This window comes from Taeniopygia guttata, chromosome 10 (assembly GCF_048771995.1).
Source record: "Taeniopygia guttata chromosome 10, bTaeGut7.mat, whole genome shotgun sequence".
Classification (NCBI taxonomy): domain Eukaryota; kingdom Metazoa; phylum Chordata; class Aves; order Passeriformes; family Estrildidae; genus Taeniopygia; species Taeniopygia guttata.
In genome coordinates, this window is record NC_133035.1 from 20713453 (window position 1) to 20735217 (window position 21765).

The following is a 21765-nucleotide window of genomic DNA, read 5'->3' on the forward strand; positions in this document are numbered from 1 at the left end:
TTCTTCACTCCAGAAGAGCTGGCATGCAGAACACTGGCACACAGAACTTCCTCTGTGGGCTGCTGTTGGATGTTGGTACAAAATGGATGTAATTCTGTCCAGTTTCCTGTGCCATTGCCTGCATCACAGATTCCTGCCCTTCAGGCCCCAGGAAAGAGTTTAGGGGAGCATCACCAGTAGCTGCACAGTCAGCACAGGGTAACTGTCAGTCAAGGATGGTTCCTGTGGCTTGCTGTCACTTTTTATTTTTCTTGCCCCTTCCCAAAGGTTCTTTGCTAGCTGTGTGTGGTGCAGCAGTGGTTGGAGCCTTCACTGGAGACATGTGGGGATTGTGATCCATAGTGGCGGCTGCTGCCTTAGCTGTGCTGTGGTGGCATCAGCCACTGCTGGCCTCTTCCCCAGCAGCGCAGCAGGTCTAGGGAGGAGTGCAGGGAAATGGGGTCCTGTAAACAAATTAGAAGGATTCCTTGAACACAATACTCCTCCACCTTGAAAGAGGAAACTTTGGCCATTTTATTCTGCTTGCTCAAGAGTGGTGCAGTGCCACAACGCTGTGCAGAGTTGCATGAGCAGGGACCTGGCACTTTGGGGATACATATACCCATGTGAAATCATGGGTATATGATTTCACACCAGCTGTGTGTCAGTGTCTAATGTTTCTTTTAATGCTGGACCTTTGATTTCCTCATCTTACTAGAGGGGAACCCAAGCACTCAGATCCCCATTGGTGCCCTCAGTGTATCTTGTAACATTGCTTTGCCCTATCTTATATTTAAACTTCCTTTTTTCTTTAAAGAGCCCGATATCTGAGCCAACTTTGGCCCCCCTCAAACCAGAATCTGTCGTGAAATGACATTAGCCTCAAACTGGGCTGCTCCATAACTACCTGCCGTGACCATTTTAAATTTTGCCCTCACCTTTTTTGTTTAGCTGTGTCTCCCAGGAGGCCTCTGAGAAAATAAAGAAGGTACATTCTTCCTTGCTCAACATGTCCACTTTCAGGACTTCTCAGCAACAGACACAAGAATGTGGTCTTTTTCCTGTGTCTTATGTTGCTTCATCCTAGCTGAGGATTTGTTATCCTTTCTGTCTTGAATTATGTTTGTAGGCCCTTTGTGGCACAGGTAACCTCATCAACTGTCTGGAGGATTCTTTATCTCCACCAACTGTTAATTACTGCAGTGAACACCTTCATGCCTCATGCTCCTTGCCTCTTGCAGAGGGTTAAGTGAGGGTATTGGAGCAGAGCCTGTCCTGGAGGTAACTTGAACAACTGTCTGCAGTACACAAACAAGTACTCCAGGGCTTCTCCTGAGGTGCTGCCAAGCTGCAGAGGTCAGATTTATCCTGTTTGTGTACTGGCCAGACATCCTGCCACGGATTCCATCAAGAACTCTCTTACTTTTTGCATTTCAAAGTATTTTTCCTTCTCTGTAGAAACAAACAGTTTCTTTCCAGAGTCTTTTTGAAGTCATTGGAGGAGACTGGGGGGTTAGAGAATGGGAACCCTGAGGAGTTGAGAGGCCATTTAACTTGAGAGGTGCAGAGCCGGGGGCAGCCTCATTCCATATACCCAGGGACTCATCTGTTTCTTCCTTGCTCCTCTGGCAGTTCAGGTTGGCTTGGTTCCACAAGGCATTTACAGGAAGCTGGGATGAAGAGGAAGATGCTTTGCTATGATACTTCACTTGTTTGGGCAGCAGAGGATTTATTCTGGATGGTTGTGATGCAAGTTAGCTCTGAGAAAGTGTCTGAGATGCCTATTTGTGCTCATTCTGGGTTTGCTGGCAGTGAAGTCTAGTTAAGGGGACAAATAATTCAAGTCATTACCAAGCCCCTCCTTTGGACACAGTGTGTCAGGGGTGCACGGGGGTGGGGGTGCTTTTGTGACAGGGAGGTTCTGTGGCTCCTTGTGGCTGCTGCAGTGTGCTCCTTGTTGTTAGGAGAGGGAGCTGTGCCAGGCAGGGGGTCACCAGCAGTGGGACCTCTTTAATGGAAATTCTGTTGGCACCACTTTGATTCTGTTTGGCTTCTGTAAGGGGGGGCACTGTGCCAAGCTCTGTGCCAAGTTCTCCGTCATGGCTGTATATTTTAAGTGTCCCAGGCTCAGCAGCAAAAATGGCAGCTGCCAGATACTTTTCCTCCTCTCCCCTCCATGTGTACTCAGGTGCTTGCTTTCGGATCTGTTACTGCATGGGATTGCTTCGTGGTGATTTTCTTGGGCTAGAAGAGATGACCTGAGGCCTGAGTGTGCCTGTTGTTTGATTCCCAGAGTGCCCAGTTCCTTCAGCCATGAGTGCTCCTGCATGGATTTTCCCTGCTGTTTTCTCTATTCATTTTCTGCTTGGGTCTCTTTCCAGGTTTTGAAGGCTGTTCCATGGTTCCCACCATCTATCCCCTGGAGACCCTCCACAACTCCCTCTCTTTGCGGCAGGTCAACGAGTTCCTGACAGCTGTGTGCAGGAGCTGCAGTGAATCCCATGTCCAGTCCACGGCAGGTACTGGTCAGGTGGGCTTGTCTCTGGCAAGGCAAGAAGCACTCCTGCTCTTTTACATTCTTGGGACAGGACTGGAGATAAGTGCAGTCCCTAGAGCCTGTCCCAGTGTGTTCTAGCTCAGGAATAAGCCGTGGACCCAGCTCAGAGCCATCCTAGGCCACTTACATGACAAATAATCAGTTAGGTCTGTCTGTAGCTGATGAGTACAGTGATGAGGATTGATGCTCCTACCCCTCTCAGCCCCTAAATTATTAGGCTAACCCAGAGATACAAGGCCTTGAGGGGAGGAACATCAGGAGATGGGCAAAGATTCAAAAGAGGCTCTCACCCCGATGTGGTTGTCCAGCTTCTTTATTCCATGAGGTGAGGGGGGAAAAGAGAGTGAAACGAAAGGGTCATGGGCTTATTTAGGCTCTGGACAGGGAGGGCTTCTCTGGCTCTCCACCAACCCTGTCAGGGCAGGAAGGAGGGGACCAGGCTTATCTGAGTCACAGGGGTCCCTGGAAATGGGGGAAAAGAATAGCCCGAGCGCACTGTAACAGAGGATACCGACTCCAGCTTTGGAAATCTTAGCCTTGGATTCCCAGGAGCTGATGGACAGGCATGGCTCTGAATTGGCACTGGTCTTTAGCTCTTCCCAGAGCACCTGCTCGTGACTGCTGGGCTACGAGCCATTCCTTTATGTCTGTCGGAATATTACTGATCTGTGAATTTTTTTTCTTGAAGCTTTGTTTGATTCAATGATTGGGAGCCAGATACCAGGAGACCCCTTTATGTCCCAGCGAATCCTGTCGTCATCGTCCTTGCCGCTGCGCCCGCGTTCGGATAAGCCCCCTTGGTGTGAGTGTGCTCTGCTCTCGGTCGGGGCAAATGTAATGGGGAGGGAGGGAAGTCTGTGAAGTCAGCAAGGTCAGGAAACCAGTCTGGCTGACAATAGTTGTTTAATTCTTCTCCTTTAATGGATTAGGCACAATCTAGGTATTTCTTTAATTTTGCTTATTCTGCAATATAAGGCAAGAATAAGCATTAGTAGAGAATCAGTATTTCTTTCTCTAGTGTTGACTCCCAACACTTAGGGACTGTGTGTCAGGAACCACGAGGAGCAAACTGAAGCTGGGATTGTTTCATAATAGTAAGGGAATGAAATAAATTTGTTTTCATTTTGAAGCGAAACATCACATTTTGTGCTGTGACAACAGAATCCACTCTTTGCTGTATGCCAGCATAGCACTGGATTACAAGGTAGAATTGTACTCTGTGTGCTTGGGTTTTCATCAGCTGAACCGTTGGAAATGCCCAAGACCAGCTGCAAGCCCCTTACAGGTCACACAGCATATAGACCTGTAGCATGTAGCATATAGAGCCATCACCTCTTTGTTGTAGAACTGTGGGACTGTGCCAGTTTGGGTAGGAAAATTCCAGCTACTTGTTTTAAGATTTTTCTTCCTCTTTGCAGACAGCAGTGGCCCCTCCAGTACCGTCTCCAGTGCAGGCCCGTCCTCCCCAACTTCTGTGGATAACTGTGCTCGTTTCAGCTTCACTGAGAAACTTTCCATCAGCCCCCCCAAAAGCGAGGAGCAGCTGACTAGCCAGTCCCCTGAGCAGGAAGAGAGTCAAGCTCCAGGCAGAGGGTTTGACGTGCAGGGCGGCGTGTCTGGTTGCAGAGTTGCAGAGCCAAGTGCCCCAGAGACCCTGATCTGGAATAAAGGCCCAGAGCCAGGCAGGATTCTGGAGCTGTGCAAGAGGGAGCTGGCGGGGGAGGACGCTAACCCAGAAGAGAAGAGCATGGGGGAGCGGGATGAAGAAAAATCATCTGAGGAAATGTTAGAGCCAAGTAACATAGGAAACTCAAAGTGTGGTGAGGGGTTTGACCTGAGGCTCGTTGGGGAGACAGTGAAGCCAGGTGAGGAGTCTGTCAGGGGAATGACTGGCCTGGATCAGTCTGGGCTGTCCAAGGAGATCCTGGTGCCCTGTGCAGAGGAGCTGCTGGGAGAGGTGTTGGACCCAGAGCATACAGGCAAGGAGCTGCTGGGGGACAGTGCTCTGTCAGACCAGCTTTTCTCTGATCACCTGTGCCAGGTGCAGCCACTGCCTCGTGAGAAGAATGTGGAGGAACTGCAACAGCTGTGTCAGAAGGATCAGCAAATTTAGTGGCTTACTGGACAGTACATTTGCAAGCAGTTCTAAGCCTGAAAGCAGCCCAGCTTCCTGCTTGGCACCTCACACAGCTGGCAGTCCATAGCAGAGAAGAAGCCATGTCCCAGAGCCACAGGATTCTGTGGTGTGGAGAGACTGCTTTGCTTCTCCACAAGCCAGCTCATTGCCATTCAGCAAGAATGTTTGCCTCGTCAAATGAACAACAATGCAGTCTTGGTACTGGCATGGCACCTCCATGGAGCAGGGACATGGTGCTGCACTGGTGTCCCAAGGGCTTTGTGCTCACTGGGACAGCAGCATTAGAGGACTGGTACAGCCAAGGCTTTTAGGGTGGTTAAGTCCAAAAGGGACAGATCCTTCCTCATGACCTTTTGGCCCACAGCCTTCAGAGAAAGGCATTCTGGACCCAAATTAATTGGATCCATCACAACCACCAACCTCTTCTCTTTTTCTTCCTTCTTCCTCTCTCAATTCCCCCTGCTGGCCACCAAAATCAGGTCCAGAGCGTCCATGGTAGGAAAACTAGCAGAAGCAGAAAGCATTCTGAATGTGGAAAAGAAGGGTAGTGGAAAAGAGGGCATCAGGTTTGACTGCCACTAGCAAGGAAACATCCCTTTGGCATGGCCTTGGCTGTTTCCCTGCAGGCAGGCAGGTGCCCTGGGATCCAGCCTGAGAGAGCTGTGCAGGGAAGACACACACAGTTTTTGTTTTTTTCTCATCCCCAAGGATCAGGCAGGGTAAAGCTCTGTGGTCTTGGTGAAAGGGATTAAAAGAAACTGCTATTTTGACAATTCAGGACTATTAGAAACCAATAAGGATAAATCTTTATTATATAAAATGAAAAGTATTTAATGGATATTTATGTAGATGCCTTGTGAGCACAAGCCTGAGGGCAAGATTGATACGGGTGTCCCTGCCGCATCCTGAGTGCCGGCCAGGGCTGTGCTTCCTACTCCTCCTGTATTTATGGACAAGTCTGCGTGTCTGTCTGTAGCTAGGATCTGTGTTTTTGTGAAGCTGTGCCCAAAGATCTCTATGCTGTGTTGTGACAATGTGTGTTCACAGTAAATCTATGCTGTGGGTCCACTGTCTCTGTGTCTCTGATGTTGACTTGGCAGCAGCGTCTTATGTGCTGAAGCTTGCAGGTGCTTGGAACAGTAAGCACTGCTTATGCTCTGTTGTCCTGGAAGAGCAGCTGTAGCTGGAGTCAGGCCTGCAGTAGGCTCCAGGCCAGGAAAAAAACCTCCTTTTTCCTACATGGGAGAAGTCGTCATTCTGGGGAAGAGCTCCTGGCTTCCCAGGTCTCAGGGGCGTTTGTGGTAGAATTAAGACACTGTAATGGTGTGTTCGTTCAGCTCTTTTCACTTGGTCCACACCTTCCCGTCACTTCAAGCACATCCTGGGTGTCATGTTCTTTTCTTCATGCCCAGGAATGCCACTTTGGGCATGTAAGAAAGGACATGTTTTCTTGCACTGAGAATGGAGCAGTCATGTAACTGCCCAGGGTGCAGCACTGTAAGGGGCACCCCAGCCCCTCTCCCAGCTTGCTGTGTCTGCCCTGCACTCTCTCTCCCTGCTTTATAGATCTGCACAAACAGAGACCTTGGCCATGGGGTTGCAGCCAACCTGCTGCAGTGGGGTCAGGCAGCATGGAATCCTGGCATGCCTGCGCCCAGATCCAAGGCAGCAGGTGTGCCACCTGCCACATGGCCAGAGACCTTCCTGCTCAGATTGCCAGCAGAGCTGGGCAGAGGTGCCATTCCCAAGAAGTGCAGGGACAGGCAGAGGGCTGCAATGGAATGCATGATTCTGGAACTGTGAGGAGTAATGGTGTTGCATGGCAGACAGGCCTCACTGGATTATCGGGAGCTGCTTCCCCCCCTACAGCCCTTAGCCAGCTGTCCCAGATGTTCCCAGGAGGGACCCACTAGTTACCCTGCTAAGGCCAGGGGTGGGGGGCTGTCCCAGGCAGGCTCTGTGGCCTTATGTGCATGCCCCTTTCTGAGTCACAGGAAAGTTTAGCAGCTGCTGGTGAAGGTGGGGTGTTGGTGGAAAAGCTGGGGTTCGCCTAAGCTGGGAGGCACAGCAGCCATGTCTGTGTGCTCCTGCCCAGAAGCGTGGGCTCACTGAAAGAACAGTTGGAAACCACTGGAGATGTTCTTGTTCGCAATTAATGTGGCTTTATTATTAATGTGTTGGGCTCCTCTCTTGACAGCAGTTAGTTACAGTGTTTCACATGGAAATGGGCAAAAGGACAGAACTCAAGGAACTAAATTCAAATAGAAATGTGATGCTGAAGAAAAAAATCAGGGCTCTCTTCTTAAAACATTTAGCATAGAAGAAGCTAGGAGCACAAGATTCCATTTCAATACAATTAAGACGTTCACTTTTTTAATTATAGGTTTAAAATAGTATTTTTTACCTATTACATACAGGAAGATTACGCATTGTTGCCCACATGCAGAAACAAGCAAAAGCAGAGTTTAACTGTTTCTCTCTATAGTGTTGTATTACCTCTGGCTCCAGGTGGGTCCTGCTGGCTCCTGTGGCCTGAGCAGGGCCATACTCCACGAATCAGCTTTTTCCTAAGTCTTTTTCCCCATTGTTTTTTTAAGATGGAAGGGGGTGGAGGAGAGAGAGGGAGATAGGGAGTGAGAGAAGCTCAAGGCAGAACAGACTGCGACAAAAACTGAAAAAAAAACCATGGAGCCTTGAGGACAGGGAAGCAAAGTGGTGTAGGATAAAGGTAGCCAAGCAGCAGAGCTGCAGAGGGCAAGAGCAGAGCATGGAGGGCAGTGTTCCTCCTGGAATCCACCAGTGGCCACACTCCTGCCTGGAGGATGCAGGTACCTCAAAAAGCCTCACTATTACTTCTGCTTAGTCAGAATTGCTTCAAGTTTAAAAGGAAAACATTCATATGTGGGTCTATCTAAAGTTAGTGCATTAGCTTTTACATCTAGCTACGCAGAGAGATTCCAGGAGCCAGTGAGGGCCATGCTTGTGCCTCTGGTGTCTGGCATCCTGCAGCTGCCACCACGGCGAGTGAGCCAGAGTCTCCCCAAAGCACAGTAGGCAAAGCCCCCCAGCATTCCAGGAAGGGGCAGGGGCAGGTGTTTTAGTGCCTGCAACTGCCAGAACCAACATTCATGAATGCTGACCCCATTGGGGTTCAGAGAATGACATTTATTATGCTGGCAGACACAGTGTGATTCCATGGCTAAAATGAACACAGCACAGGACAGGGATTTGCTAAAGCCCTGAGTAAGCTCCCATGCTCCTAACAAGGGCCATAGCCAAAGAGCTGGCTGTGCCTTGGGGAGGCTGCTGGCCTCAGGCCTCGTCCTACAGCTGCTGGGTTTTAGACACAACCTTGCAGAGATATTTTTGCTGTCCACAAGTTCTCTATGGTCTTTTCATTTTGTTTAAATTGCAGCATGTTAGTATTTGTACTGAGAAACCTCTGAACTGACACTTAAAGTACATGGTATCAGGTTGACATGTATAAATTAAAATATTAAATCAACACAAAATGCAGCTTAACGTTAAAAAAATAAATATATAAATTAAAACGCAAAATAGACCATTTCCCTAGAAACTCCATTTTAGTGCTAGGAGCAGGTTTCTAAGCAGCATTTTCTTCATGTCATCTGCCAGAAAACTAGCACTGAGACTGAAGTGTCCCAGGCAAGTGCAACACAGGGTCCGAGGATGCTCATGGAGTCAGCCCTCTGCTCAGGGCCAAGCACAGTGGGTGTCACAACCATTGCAACACAGCTTTCCATCTCATTCCTTCTTTCCCAGAGCACAGCCTGCTGCCACTCTCTTTGTCTTACAGAAATGCTGTCTTTGTGGTAAGATCCTCCGTCAGTTCTCTTGGACATGGCAAAGGCTCATGGATGCTGCAGGCTTAGTGCACCTGAACACCCCACTCCCTGCTGGGAGAACATGTCTCCCACACTGAACAGGTCTCTGTGCCACAGAGGTTCTGGGTGGCTAGTCAGTAGCCACAATGCACTCACTGCAAATATTCGTGTTTCTGCCAGGGCATCCAGAGAGCAAGGACAGGTGCCCACAGTGATGCTCAGGCCAGGGAACAAGCTGTGAGGTGGCACCACATGGACGAGCAGCACCTCACCTACACTGCCAGCACATCCCTGCCACAGTGTGGGGGGACTGAGAATGACTACATCTGCTAAACTACTTTTTCCCGACTATTTTGGGAAGGGCCTTCTCTTCCCTCACACTGCAAGTTGTATTTCCCACATCCTGGACAGCTGAGGGGACAACAAAAACCTTGAACACAACTATAAAGCTTGGAGCCTGGCACACAGGCAGCAAGGAGATGGCTGCTGTGTGCAAGCTAGCCCACCACACCAAGGCTAGCTGGGCACTAGCCTCCCCCAGCATGGCCTGCATGCTCCTCAGCTGCCTCACCACAGTCCTCCAGAGCCTTTGGTTTAGGGAGAGGGAGGTTTCTTGTACATTCCAGGCCAAGCGTGGCCAAGGTTTTTTCAGCCCTTCTGCTGTTGAGGGGGCTGTAGTTGTGCGTTTGGATGCTCTTTTTGTGTAACTGTTCAGGCCACAGCCTCTCTGTGCCTCCTCCTGCCACACAATTGGAATGCAGGAGTCAGTTGGCTGCTGTGTGTGTGAAGCTCAAGTTAGCAAGTTAGGAATGTGCTGAACCCTCCCCTCACACTGCCATGTCCTTCATCCCAGCTCCCAGAGCACAGCAAACAGGTGCTGCAGGATGCCACAGGAGAGTACTTGGGACAGAAATTTGCCAAGCTGGCATGTGGTGGTTGTGCCTAGTTGGAGCACAGGTCCCCTTGCTCAGAACACCTCCTGTATGCTTAGGAGGGAAGATGGAAGAATGACCTTCACTGTCACATTGAAGTTCAGAGGGTTTTCTTTTCCCTCATCTCCCTGGTGCAATTTCTTTGCAAGTTAGATTTCGCCTCTGCCCCCACCTCCCATGCACTCTGCATGCAGCAACAGTACTTCAGCCCTCACCAGAAAGGCAAGGTTCATAGTGCTTCAGGCTAAATGGCAAGGCAGCCAGGAAGAGAGTAGAACAAGCTCTCACAGCAGCAAGGCAGCCAAGATAGTCTACAGAAACTGTACAGGCAGCAGAATAAAGCAGGGAAGGTGAAAGTGCCCCTGGCCCGCAACTGCTCTTGTACAAACTCTTAGCTCAGTCCAGAAAACTACAGAGCCCTGCACTTCTTCCTCATGGCATCCAGTGCTGAGCAAGATGGATACCCGATTGCCTGACAAATGGGAACCATGTAGAGGACTAAACCAGAGAAGAACTGGACTGTGATTAGATGGTGTCTCTCATGTTGCATCGGTGACTGAAGAATCAATGGATGAACACAAAATGTGGGAGATCTAGAATTCAATCTTACAGGCTGGAAAAGATTCATCCTGCATCACAACAGTGCTGCTGCTTGCCAGTACCATGATGTTTAGCTCCTGCTGTTTCTCATGGGTCTGTTGATACCATTCTCGTGTTACCTCAGTATCGTGTGTTGGGATCAATGTCACCTGGGAAAAGAAAGCAGCAGGGATGATTGAGAACAACTGCAGTGACAAAGAATGCCCATAGGAGTTGAGGCTAAAATTTCTTTTTAATTTTGGAACACTGTACCCTTGGTACTGCTTGTTCTATTTAGTGTCTTTCAGATGTCGGGTTCTGAGGCAGAGCTTTATTGTATACAGTACCAGCACAATGGGACTCTGAGCTGGCTGCAAACTGGCAGCACTGACACCATAATTATGAGAATGGCTGCAGTGCAGGGGAGAGCATTGTGCTCTGGAGTGCTAGAAACAGCCTCAGAAAGATCCTTCAGTGTGAAAAGGAACAATACTGGCAGTGTCACTGTTAATGGACACTATGTGCCCATTGACCCAGTGTGCAACTCAGGGACCTTGAAATATGAGGCTGCTTCATCTGTAAGAACATTTATACCTTTCTGTACATGTCTTCAGGAGTGCCCACCAGGGGTGTCCTGCAAGCCTGCCTAAGCAAGAACTGTGTTACAGAACATTCTTGTTTAAATGCTCTATTAGTAAATTGATGTCAGAAAAATCTTCAGCAAGCCAGGCTAGCAACAGATGCTACTGGGTGTGGGACACTGATGAAAATTCAGTTTGTGTTGGTGTTTGATTTGGCTTGAGGATAGGCTCATCCTGCAGTAGGTAAGGATGAGTGTATGATCTCTCAATGCTTCCTCCCCTCAGGAGAATGTGGAAAAGAGGACATATCTGCTTCCATTCATACCATTTTGCAGGTATCCTCCTCCTCATAGGTACAAGCAATTACTCTGCTGAGACTGCACAACAGGGTATGCCCAGTCCCATTTGCTTCCTCTCAGTGTACTCCCTTGTGTATGTGATACCCATCTTCTGAGCACTTGTGACATCAAAAGCATGACACACCCCTTTGCAATTTCCATGACCTACCTGCAGGTTCTCTCCCCACTGAGACTTTCCTTCCAGAAGCGCATCCAACACTGCACGGCTTGGCTCTCCGTTGGCTGCATCATTCCCACTCACAACATAATAAGATGCTCGAACTCGCTTGAAGAACTCTGGATCTGTGTTCTTCCCACTGCAGTGGTTGGGGATGTAGGCCAAATCCACGTAGACAGGTGGACCCATAGGCACTGACAAACTGCTCTTAGGACTATTGGAAGCTTTGGAAAACAGGAAACAAGGGGCTATCAAAACCCTTCTGCAAGGGTCAAACACTCAGATTAACACAGAAGGACTTGGATTCCAGAAAGACTTTTACAGCAGTGAAGTTGAGACTTATTCACGCTCTGCTGCTCAGAGGTGACCTGGATGCATTTCTGGGCCAGTGCTGTCACAGGTCTGGGGTGGGAAAGGAGGTTTTGCTATTTTTTGGGGAGGGATTGGAAAGCTTTAGATCAGAACCTTTTTTCTGGCAAAGGGAACCAAAAATCTCCATTATTAACTTTTGCGGAGTTGTCATTCCAATTAATATTTAGTCCTAATTTTTGTTAATAACCTACATTTGCTTAAACACACAGATACACCCCATGCCCCATTCTGATGGCCTATGTATACTATCCTGGGGCATTACAGTAGTCTTTCTGGAAGGTCCATCCTGGCTTCTTGCCATCCCTGTGAATTGCTGCTACTCCTAGGACTCTATTGCACTTTCAAATCAACCTTCTGTGCATCTCAACTTTATCATTGCTTATAACTTTTTATGCCTGACTGGAAAGTTCTGTTCTCTGTTCTGCTGTGTTTAACCTTATATTATAGAGATAATGCATTTTTCAGGAAGGATTTCTTACCGGGATTTGTTTTGATGCCGTTAACAAGGCTCTTGCCAGGGTTGCTGTGACTGCTCCTGGATAACTCATCCTCTGGCATCAGCGCACTACGTGGTTTGGGCTTTTCTCCTCCATCTCTTTCTTTTTTGGCAGTGACAGATTTTGAAGATTTCTCAGATGACTGTTTCACAGGAGTGGGTGATCGTTTCCCTTTCACATCTAATTTCCGGGCAGGTGAGGAAGATTTAGGTTTGCTCAAAGGCTTCCTCACACCTTTATTCTTTTCTTTTATGTCTTTCTTGGAAATTTTATCAGTTATGCTCATACCTTGCTCATTTAACAATATATCAGGGTCTACCATACAGACATCAGGGTGAGGAGGGTGGGGATGGGGATCTACCATTGGAACAGGCTGAGGATCATGGCTGGACCTAGAACTGGCATGATGAGCATTCCCCACAGCTTTGTCCACTGGGAGGAAATCAGCATCTTCATCTGAGTCCATGTTGGCATCTGCTGTGATGGATGGACATTCTTCAGTCTCAGGAGGGACATCGGAGTCTGACTGGGAGGTTCCAGAATCACTCACTGATGTTGGAGGAGTTTCCTCCACTGTAGCACTTTGCATGGGACTGCTCCCAGTGTGGGGTGGTTTCCCCTGCACTGAAGGGTGACCCTCCTCCTGTGAGAGGTCACTGTCGTCAGAGAGCTCATGGGGGCTCGGGTTGATGAATGAGGGAGAGAGCTCTCCCTTTCTCTGCTTGTATTCACATGAGGAAAATTTCTGTCCACAATCAGAACTGCCTCCTAAATGGGTCTCCATGTCATGGGAAGCATCTCCACAGTCCTCTGCTTTTTCACCCCTCTGCACATCTGGGAAAAATGGCTGGAAACTGCTTTCAGGGGACATCAAAGAGGAAGGACGGCTTTGCCTCTCTGTTTCCTCTTTGCCTGTGCACGGAGAAAAACTGCTGTCAGAATCGGGACATGTTTTTTCATCTTTTGCCTCTGCTGCATGGTATGTGCTTTGGAAAGCTGGCAGACTGGTGCCCACCTCTGTTGGACCATTAGCTGTGGTTTCATCTTTGGGCTGATGATGAGAAAATGATGCCAACACATCAGGGAGAGATGTCAGTGGCAATGGCTGCTCTGCAAATGGTGCCTTCTGCTCTGGGCTACTACCACAGTGCTGATGCTCTTGCTCTGCAGAGAATGGTGTGGGCTCTGAGCCCTGGCACTCTTTTCTGCATGGCAAGGTGTGGTCACCCATGCCACAGGGAAATGGAGACCCATGTTCTTCAGCAAAGACGAAGTCTTTGGTTTCAGCTGCATGTATTTTCACAGCATTATCTGGAACCAGTGGAGACACATCCCAAGCACTCCTGGTACCCAATTCCACTCCTGCACCTGTGGATGTGGAAAGCATATGGGAATATAAACTTTCTGCTGTAGTCTGTATCACAGGAGTGGTGGCTTCAGATGAAGGTTCCTCTGACAGGCTGGAAGAGTCATCTTTCAGCTGCTGCTGGGTGACAGACTCTTTCTCCACACCTTTGGAGAACACCTTGTCTTCTTCAAATGGACTCAGTGGTGAGAATTTAGGAAAAGATGAATCAAGGCTGCTGATTTTCTCAGATACCTCCAAGTACTCATCTTTGTTTCCCTGGTCTGAGAGCAAAGCACAAGGAGACTCTAAAGAAAGAGAAATATCCCCTAAATGGCTTGCTGAGGTTTGCTTATGTCTGTTGAATGTGCTGGCTGTTTCAAACCCGGAAGAGTTATCCATCCCTCTGCTCTCGACCCTCTGGCCCTGTTCGTATACTTCTGTTTGTTTGCTGGAAGCAGATTTCAGGTATATGGCTTGCTCTTGGCACTTGGAGGCCACTGCTGCACTTGGATAATCTGCTACCCAGAAATGGGATTCCTTTGTGGATTTTTCAGCAACCTCTATCTTTTGTGAAGAATCATGGCACATTTCTGAAGTTTGCTCATCTCTGTCCGTGTCTGGCAAGTCACTGTAACCAGCAACATATGTCTCCACAACAGCAGCTGATGCAGTTGTCCTACTTTCATATTTCTTTTGCCAGCCTGGACCAGAGTGAGAAGAGGCAGTGGAGCTGGGTGAAAGGGGCTCCTGACATTTGCTCTGCAGGAAGGGGTCTGAGACAGGGAACTTGCTGATGGCTGAGATGCCTGTATAGACAGTACTTGCAGCTTCAGCAGGACTGTGCAGTTTAGACTCTTTTTCAGACTTCTCCTTAGCACCTTTTTCTAGCTCTGAGTCACTTGCACTTTCTTCTCCTCGACCTGCTTTCTCATAGTATATATCTTTGGGATTTGGGATTTCAGATTTCACAGACAAAGATACCTGCTCCTGGCTAGACAAAATTATATTCTCATCTGGATAACCAGCATCAATATAGGTGGATGATTTTCCTTGATAAAAGGTGTCAGTTCTGATGGTGGGAGAGGCAAATGCTGCACTTGCAGATGATGGGTGCAGTGCAGAGCTCAGTTCTCCTGGCAAAGCAGAAGACACATTCAGTTTTTCCTGTCCTTCTGATGTCCTAGGCTTCCCTGTTTCAGACAAGGGCAAGTATCTTTCATGGATGTCTCTATAGTCAAAGACTGCATCTGCTTTATCCTTAGGGGATGCTGGAGATGACAGTTCCTTCTCAGCAGAGGTATAAAGGCAGGACTCTTCTTCCTTTGCAGACACATTAAAATTTTTACCTTTTTGAGAGTTCAGTGCTGTCACTGGCACCTTGTCAGTGTGACCTGGGCTGTGTGCACCCATGGCTGTGAAGGGGGAGGGTCCCACTCCAGACACAATTATCTTCTCATAGATGTCAGCATACTTGAAACTTCTTTCATCGGGGTAGGGAGTTGGTTCTCTTTCTTCTGGCTCCTGTCTTGTGGAAGTGTCATCATCTCTCTGTGTGCAGACCCCTTCCTCATAGGAATAAGGCTCAGGGGAGCTCCTGGAATAGGTCTCTGGAGGATACACCTCTCGGATGGTAGCATCCACAGCCCCAGCACAGCTGACAGCATCGCTACTTTTTTGACATGGGCCTTCTGCTGGAGGGGAATGTGCACACTGCCCTGACAGCTCAGCACTCCCTTCTGTGGACTCTGCAATAAATTCTGCTGTTCTTAGAGATTGCAACAGAGTAGATGCTGCTGCTGTCTGCTCTTTTCTTCCTGCAGAGTCATACAGACCCTCAGTGGATTTGCAGTCATCCTCTTGCCTGCTATCTGACTTGTATTTGCAATCTATTTCCTGATACAAATCACCGATATCTAATTTCTTTTCAGACATCTTCGATGGGACATCCTCCCATAAAGGTGGCTTGCACTGATCTAACTTGCAGGGCCTCTCTGCTCCTGGTGGTGCCTCTATCTCCTTTCCCAGTGTAGACAGGGGAGATGTCAGAACTTGGTCTAATGACTTTGCATAGATATCTAGGACAGCTTTCTCCTCATCGTCTAAGCAGGAGCAATCTTGTTCAGAGGTCAACAATTCTTGACTTTTTTTGTTTCCAGTTAAAGCTTTGGCCTGATTTTCCTCGCCAGGGACATACTGAGGAGATAAAGGAGAACTTCCCCTTTGTGTTCTTTCTGGGACAGTGATGTCAGCAGGAATCACATCCACTTTCTTTGTTTCTGATGTAGGTTTGGCACCCTTCTGTTTGTCTTCTTTGTAATCAAATGACTCCATCTTTAAACATTCAGTTTCTGCTTGCAGTAGCATGGGTTTGTCTTCAGCATGGTGAAGCTCCTCATCCTCCTCATTGGGTAATTGCCCTCCTCTCCCACTGTCTCTCCCTTCCTGAAGATATCCAAAGGCAGAACCCCATGCTTCCCTTTCTGCTCCTCTCCAGGTATGGCTGCCAGGCAAGGCAGGAGACAGGTTCTCCTCCTTTCCCAATTTAGGAAGGGATTTTGTTTCAAATTCTGGTACCTCATCCAAGAATGTACTCTCCCTCTCTTTGTCATATCTCTGCCGCCTTCCCTGAACAGGGACCTCTTCTACCTCTTCTGGAAACCACACTTTCTTCTCATAACTTAAATCTTTCATGAAAAACTTTTCCATTTCTGGAGATTTTTTTCCTTGGGCTTCCTTGAACCTGCAAGATTTTATGCCTTCAGGAGAAACATGTGAACATGTTGTATCTTCATTTGGGCTAGATCCTGTAAAATGTAAGCCCTTTGCATCTGGAGATACTTCCTGAGAATCCATGCCTGCATTTCTTCCCCTCAACAGGCCCTTTTCTGATGCAGAAGATAAACTGCTGTCATCTGGAGACATTTCTTCAGTTGAAGAATCTCTGGGTGATGTGTCTTTAACTGAACTACTTTCTGGGCAAGGAAAAGATCTTGATGCTTCTTTCAGTTCTTTGGCAGAAATTTCCAGTGATTTTTCGTATGTAGCTGGGCTCTGATCTGTGAAACACATGGATTTCACAGCTTCTGAAGAGAATTTGTCAGTGCAGCTGGACACAGTTTTTTCTTTTGCAGATATCTCTTCTGTGAAACTAAGAGCTTTGATATCTCCTGGAGAAATTCCTTTAATAAAAACATCTGAAGAGATTTTCCTGCTAGAACTCTCAGTGAGAGAAATGGATTTTGTTTCTTCTGGGGAAATATCTTCAATAGAAGCATGAGATTTCTCTTCTTCTGAGGTGTCTCCTGTGAAATATAACTGTTTTCCTTCTTCAGTAATAACTTTCTTAGAAATATCTGAGGATTTCTCTTTACCAATCCTTTCTTCTGTAAAAGAAGGTGATTTGATGCCATCTGGTGAAAATTGCAAAGATTTGTCATTTTTAGATTTGCTTTGGCTTGTGAACTGTGGAAGATCCACATTTCCTAGAGAAGTTCCTGTGGTTGCAAATGGCTCGAAGGACAAGTGTTTTGGAAATCCCATTAAACTTTCTGTCATGGTTTTAGTTCCTTGCTCTTTTTCTGTTTTTGTGCTGGGATGCTTGTCATCCTCCCCGATCACCACCGTGTCCTGCTTGTGGTAAGAGAGCCAGGGCAGCTCCTCCCTCCTCACTGGTTGCTCCTGTACCTCCTCCTCAGGAGACACTGGAACATCACTGCTCAAAACCAGTTTGTGCTGCACAGGTCCAGGAACTTCTCTTTCATGTCTAGATTTAGCCACAGATGCCTTGTCTTCTCTGAGAGGTTCACCCTTGGCTCCCTTCACCACAACAGAAGTTTGGCCTTCCAGTTTCTTGGCAGCAGCATCCGTTTGTTTTTCAAATAGATCTGAATCTACTGTTTCAAGCTTTTCCTCTACTGGAGACTGGTGGAAGGGTGTGTGCCCTGCACTGGTGGGGCCAGATGGAGTGGGAGAGGCCATTTTGACTGTGCTGTCATCGGGACTCGTGCATCGTTCTTCAGCCTCTGCAGAGTCAGCCTGGGAAAATGGTGTTTCTTCAGTGGATAAAGGCATCATCTCAGTGGGAACACTGATTATCACATTGTCAGGGCATCCTTGAGGAGCAAACACGGGGGCATTGTAATGCCCTCGGAGTTTCTCAGGCATCTCAATATTTGGAGTCCCATCTTCTTCATCTTCTTCATCTTCTGCCTCCTCATGAAGGTCCTTCTTTTGAGTTTCCACTTTCCTCTCTCCTTCTGCTAATGCATGGAAATCTTCAGGGGGTGGAGATTTAAAGCATTTGTCTTCCTCCAAGGATGATGTGGGAGAAATTGTGCCAGCAGAGGGAACGTAGTCAAGACCTTGAGTTGCTTCAGTCCGAGAAGAGGGCATACTGTTTCCTGTGTCCAGAAGTAAAGAGCTTTTCCCAGTCTCTTCCGTTTGTGGTGCTGTTATGGATGCAACAGATTGATCCTCTGCTACTGACGTTGCAAAAGATGAAAGCTTGTCACATTCAGTAATGGAGGTAGCAGAAGATATGTGTTCCTCCTCAGCTAGAGGTGCTGCCACAATGTTTGTAGGATATGCCAGGATTTCAGACTCCTGCCCAGCATAGCCCTTGGCTGAAAGGTCAGCAGGAGGCATGGCCTGTATTCCATGTACTGCTTCAAAAGAGCCTGGATGGTCAGGAACAGAAATGTTATAGGCATTGACATCATACTTCAAGTGTGGGATCCTCTCTTCCTGTTCATCATGTATTTCTTCATCAGAAATAGTCTGCTCTGTTTCTGAGTAGCCAGGGATAGTTTCATCTTGGATATAAGAAACATGTTCTGCTGTTGCTCCTGGTGGGACTGGCAGGCTGCTCAGATATGACTCTTCCTTTGTTATGTCCTTTCCAAGTAACTTGGTTTTTTCATCCATGAAACTAAATTCTCTTTCCTTCTCTGTAATGGTAAACAGTTTGTCCTCCCTATCATCCTGATTCAGCCCACAGAATTCTCTATTCTTCTCCACTTTCTCCTCTGCTTTCATGTGCTGTTCTTCCTTTTCTTCCAGTTCTGCCTTTTCTATCACATCACTCTTTGCCTTCTCACCCTCTTCCTGTACCTCTGTCCCCTCAATATACTTTTCACAAGTTTCTGCTTCCCTCTGTTTTCTGTCCAAAGAGATTTTCTCCTCTTCCTCCTTTTCTTCCTTTCTGAACACTGGTGGCCAAACACCCTTTGCCAAGAGGTCTGTGTGTGATGGCAGGTGTTCGTTGTCAGGAAACACCTGAATGTCCTTGCCCTGCTCAGCTTTTCCCTCCCAGTATCTTATGTCATGGTTTTCATCTATTGTTTTTCTTTCATCCTCTATTTTTTCAGCAGTACCTCCTCTCAGCTCCCACTGATGGACTGCCATTTCCTCTGCTGATGATTCTTTTTCCGTATCAGTAGTAGTTTCTCCTTGGTCAGGGGTCTTTCTTTTTAAAATCAGATCTACTTCAAGGTTACTCTGACCAGCCATATCAACAGAGTCTTTTATCTCTGTTACAGGTGGTCTCAAAGTCTTATCACTAACCTCCATATCAGACAGTTCTTGCGTAAACTGCAGGGCCCCTCTCTCCTCATGCTTCAGCTCCTCAAAGTCCTTTGTAAGATCTTCTGGTGAAGACAGGACTAACCTCTGTTCCACTATGGATGTCTCTCCTGAATCCACTTGTATAGGTGCCTTCTCCATTGGTAATGTCTTAAGGTCAGCAGGTACCTTTTCAGGTTCTTTTTCAGGTTTTACTTTGATCTTCTCGGTTTTGAGTCTGCCTGGAAGTTTTGCTTTGTACAATGTTTTTCTTACTTCTGGGGTAAATGGTTTCAAGTCTGGTTTAGAAATTTTTTTGAGCTCTGGTTTGTTTTCTTTCTTTTTATCATCTTTCTTTGCATCTTTTTTCTCATCTTTCTTTCCATCATCTTTTTTTAAGTCCTTTTTCTCCTTCTTAATCTCTTTCTTTTCTTTGTCTTTCTTCTCCTCTAATTTGGATACTTTCTCTTTGAGATGCTTTTTTCCAACCTTGTCTTTTGCCAATTTTCTTTTCTCAGCTTTGAGAGCATCACTTGTTTCTGTCTTTATCTTTTCATGTTTAACAGGTTTCTCAGGAACTTTCTCTGTGTGCTCCTTAACCTTTTTTTCAATTTTAGCATCCTTTACAACTTCTGGTTTTACTTCCTTAATCCCCTCCTCAACTGCTTCTTCCTTCTTGACTTGCTTTGTCCCAGATGGCTTGGGGGAAGACTTAAGACTCTCTTTACTGTCAGTTCTTTGTTTAATTTTGGTCTGCTTCAGCACAGGTGGAGGTATTCCAGAAGAAATATCTTTCTGAGTAGCCACTGGGTACCTCAGAAAATCAAGGTGCTTGAGTTTCTCAAGACCTTCCAATATCTTATTTTGAGGAGCATTTCCAGGAAACAAAACCCTTACAATTTTCTCTGTTGGGCTGGCTGGTAGCCATACCACTAGGGCTGTGATAGATGTGAGATAGGGAACAGAAATTTCACCTTCTTTCCCACTTGCAAGAATGATGCCAGTCTTTGCTTTACTATTGCCAGCCCATTTCTGCATTAGAAACTGCATTTCTTTACTGTCCTTGACAGGGTTCAGTATATACATGTCCAGCTTACCCACTCCCATTTTGTGGAAGAGTGTGATGGGCTCAATGCTGCTGCTCACCACCCTGTAGAGAGGCTCTGATTTAATGCCCAGTCTGTTGAGATACTGCAACGTCATACATGCTTCTTCGATGCTCCTCTTTACTTTCATGGAGGCTTCAGGCATCTTCAGCTTTTCAGGAACGTTAAAAAAAACCACCCCTAGCTCCGGAGAAATTAGATTTTTCATCCAGTCACTGTAGTTGGTAGAGCCCTGGGACTGTTCTTCCTCTTGCTCAGCAACTTTCCTCTGCAGCAACCCGTTGATGCCGGGCAAATTGTCTGCACCAATGTGGGTGAGCAGGATTGAGTCAATCCTATCCAGGTGCCTTACCAGCTTCCAGAAACATGATTTCCTCTCAGAGCCACCATCCACAAGGATGTTAAACCCATTGACAGCAAAGAGAGCAGAATCACCTCTTCCCCCAGGGAATATGTAGCAGCAGGGCTTAGAAAGCTTCAGAAAACCCCCTGAGGTAGGTGGCTCCAGGAGATCAAATGGAGATGGCACGTCAACTGTCTCAGAGACATATTCTGCAAATTCAGACACCCCGTCCATTTCTGGTAGAACTGGATCAGGATTCAGTTTCAGATTAATAATGTCCTGAAATCGAGGATGTCCAAGGTTGCTCCAGGCTCCTTCTCCCAGGCACGACACAGTAAGAGAGGCCTTGGTATCTGAATCAGAGTTGCTGAGAATCTGGGTGACCTAATGAGATAAGTACAGACAAATAAAGGTCAAATAGAGCTTTGGGACCTATACAGCACTTAAAAAAAAAAAAATGCAGCTAGTTAATGCAGAAATACTGAAGATACCATGAGCACTTTACCAATGGGAAACACTGGGGGTAGACAAAATAGTTCGAAAATCCATGGAAAATCAATGCATAGAGCCATGCTCTCTTTTAAAATTCTTAATGTTTTGGAAGCTGCCCACAGTTATGTTAAGACCCACTTTAAGAAATTTTAAGTGTTTGTCCCCTGCAGAGCCAGTTTGGAAAGTTATTTCAAGCTGAACACTTAAAGGAATCACGCATGCCTGCACCTTGGAAAACTTAAGACAGAGAGTTAAAGCAAGATTCCCAAGACAATAACATGAATTATTTACAGTATGCAATTTTTTGCTGGATTTCAAACGCATCTGTCTGCATATCTGCCTGAAGATTACCTGAAGGAGGGCGCAGGCTGCATTATTCTACTGTGCACTCTGAACAGGAGGGGGTGTGCTGGATTATGGCTCACACTCACCTCCGGATCTGAAAGTATATCAGCAAACTTCTGGTAAGTGAAGGTCCCTGTTTGCAAGACCAAGTCTCCTTCCTGGTCTGAGCTCTGACCACAGAGGATCAGCAGTTTGTGGGCTGATGAATCACACACAAGTGAGCGGACCTGTTCAGACAGGAGATGAGACAGAGGGCTGCCGTCAGAATTTACCTGTACTCCACACCAGCACCCAGAATCCCAATCCCACCAACAGGCGATAACTCACGTTATTCACAAATAGCCAAACCCCACATTTTCTACATACGAGGAAGTGGCTTATTGAAGAGGGAAGACACTGCTACTGTCTGCCCAACACAGCTCCATGTCACATCAGAGTTACTGTGTATATCCTGATTACTGGCAGGACCAGAACACCTGGCCTTTTCACCACACATTGCAGCAGACTGGCAGCAGGTTTGCACTCTCCAGAAGGTACAAAGTGTGATAATCATGACCTCCATGTCAAGCAAGGGCAG

The 21765-nt window shown here is 47.1% G+C and overlaps 2 protein-coding genes across 19 annotated transcripts in view; one reads left to right on the forward strand and one right to left on the reverse strand.

Annotated features, from left to right (window-relative positions):
- Positions 1-5739, forward strand: part of PPIP5K1 (diphosphoinositol pentakisphosphate kinase 1) — a 44338-nt gene extending 38599 nt beyond the window's left edge. For 9 of the 10 annotated variants that reach the window (XM_030281936.4, XM_041718363.2, XM_041718364.2 and 6 more), the window contains 3 exons: positions 2361-2498; positions 3225-3338; positions 3955-5739. In XM_030281936.4, coding sequence (XP_030137796.1) covers positions 2361-2498; positions 3225-3338; positions 3955-4649 — 947 coding nt within the window. In that variant the 3' untranslated portion in view covers positions 4650-5739. Of the gene's footprint in view, positions 1-2360; positions 2510-3224; positions 3339-3954 lie in introns of all 10 variants that reach the window. The other variant, XR_003962240.4, reaches the window with a different exon arrangement.
- Positions 5740-6812: 1073 nt separating this feature from the next.
- Positions 6813-21765, reverse strand: part of MAP1A (microtubule associated protein 1A) — a 52901-nt gene continuing 37948 nt past the window's right edge. For all 9 annotated transcript variants that reach the window (XM_012568790.5, XM_072934031.1, XM_072934035.1 and 6 more), the window contains 4 exons: positions 21275-21415; positions 11978-20735; positions 11118-11350; positions 6813-10199 (listed from right to left, as the gene is read on the reverse strand). In XM_012568790.5, coding sequence (XP_012424244.5) covers positions 10044-10199; positions 11118-11350; positions 11978-20735; positions 21275-21415 — 9288 coding nt within the window. In that variant the 3' untranslated portion in view covers positions 6813-10043. The remainder of the gene's footprint in view (positions 10200-11117; positions 11351-11977; positions 20736-21274; positions 21416-21765) is intronic.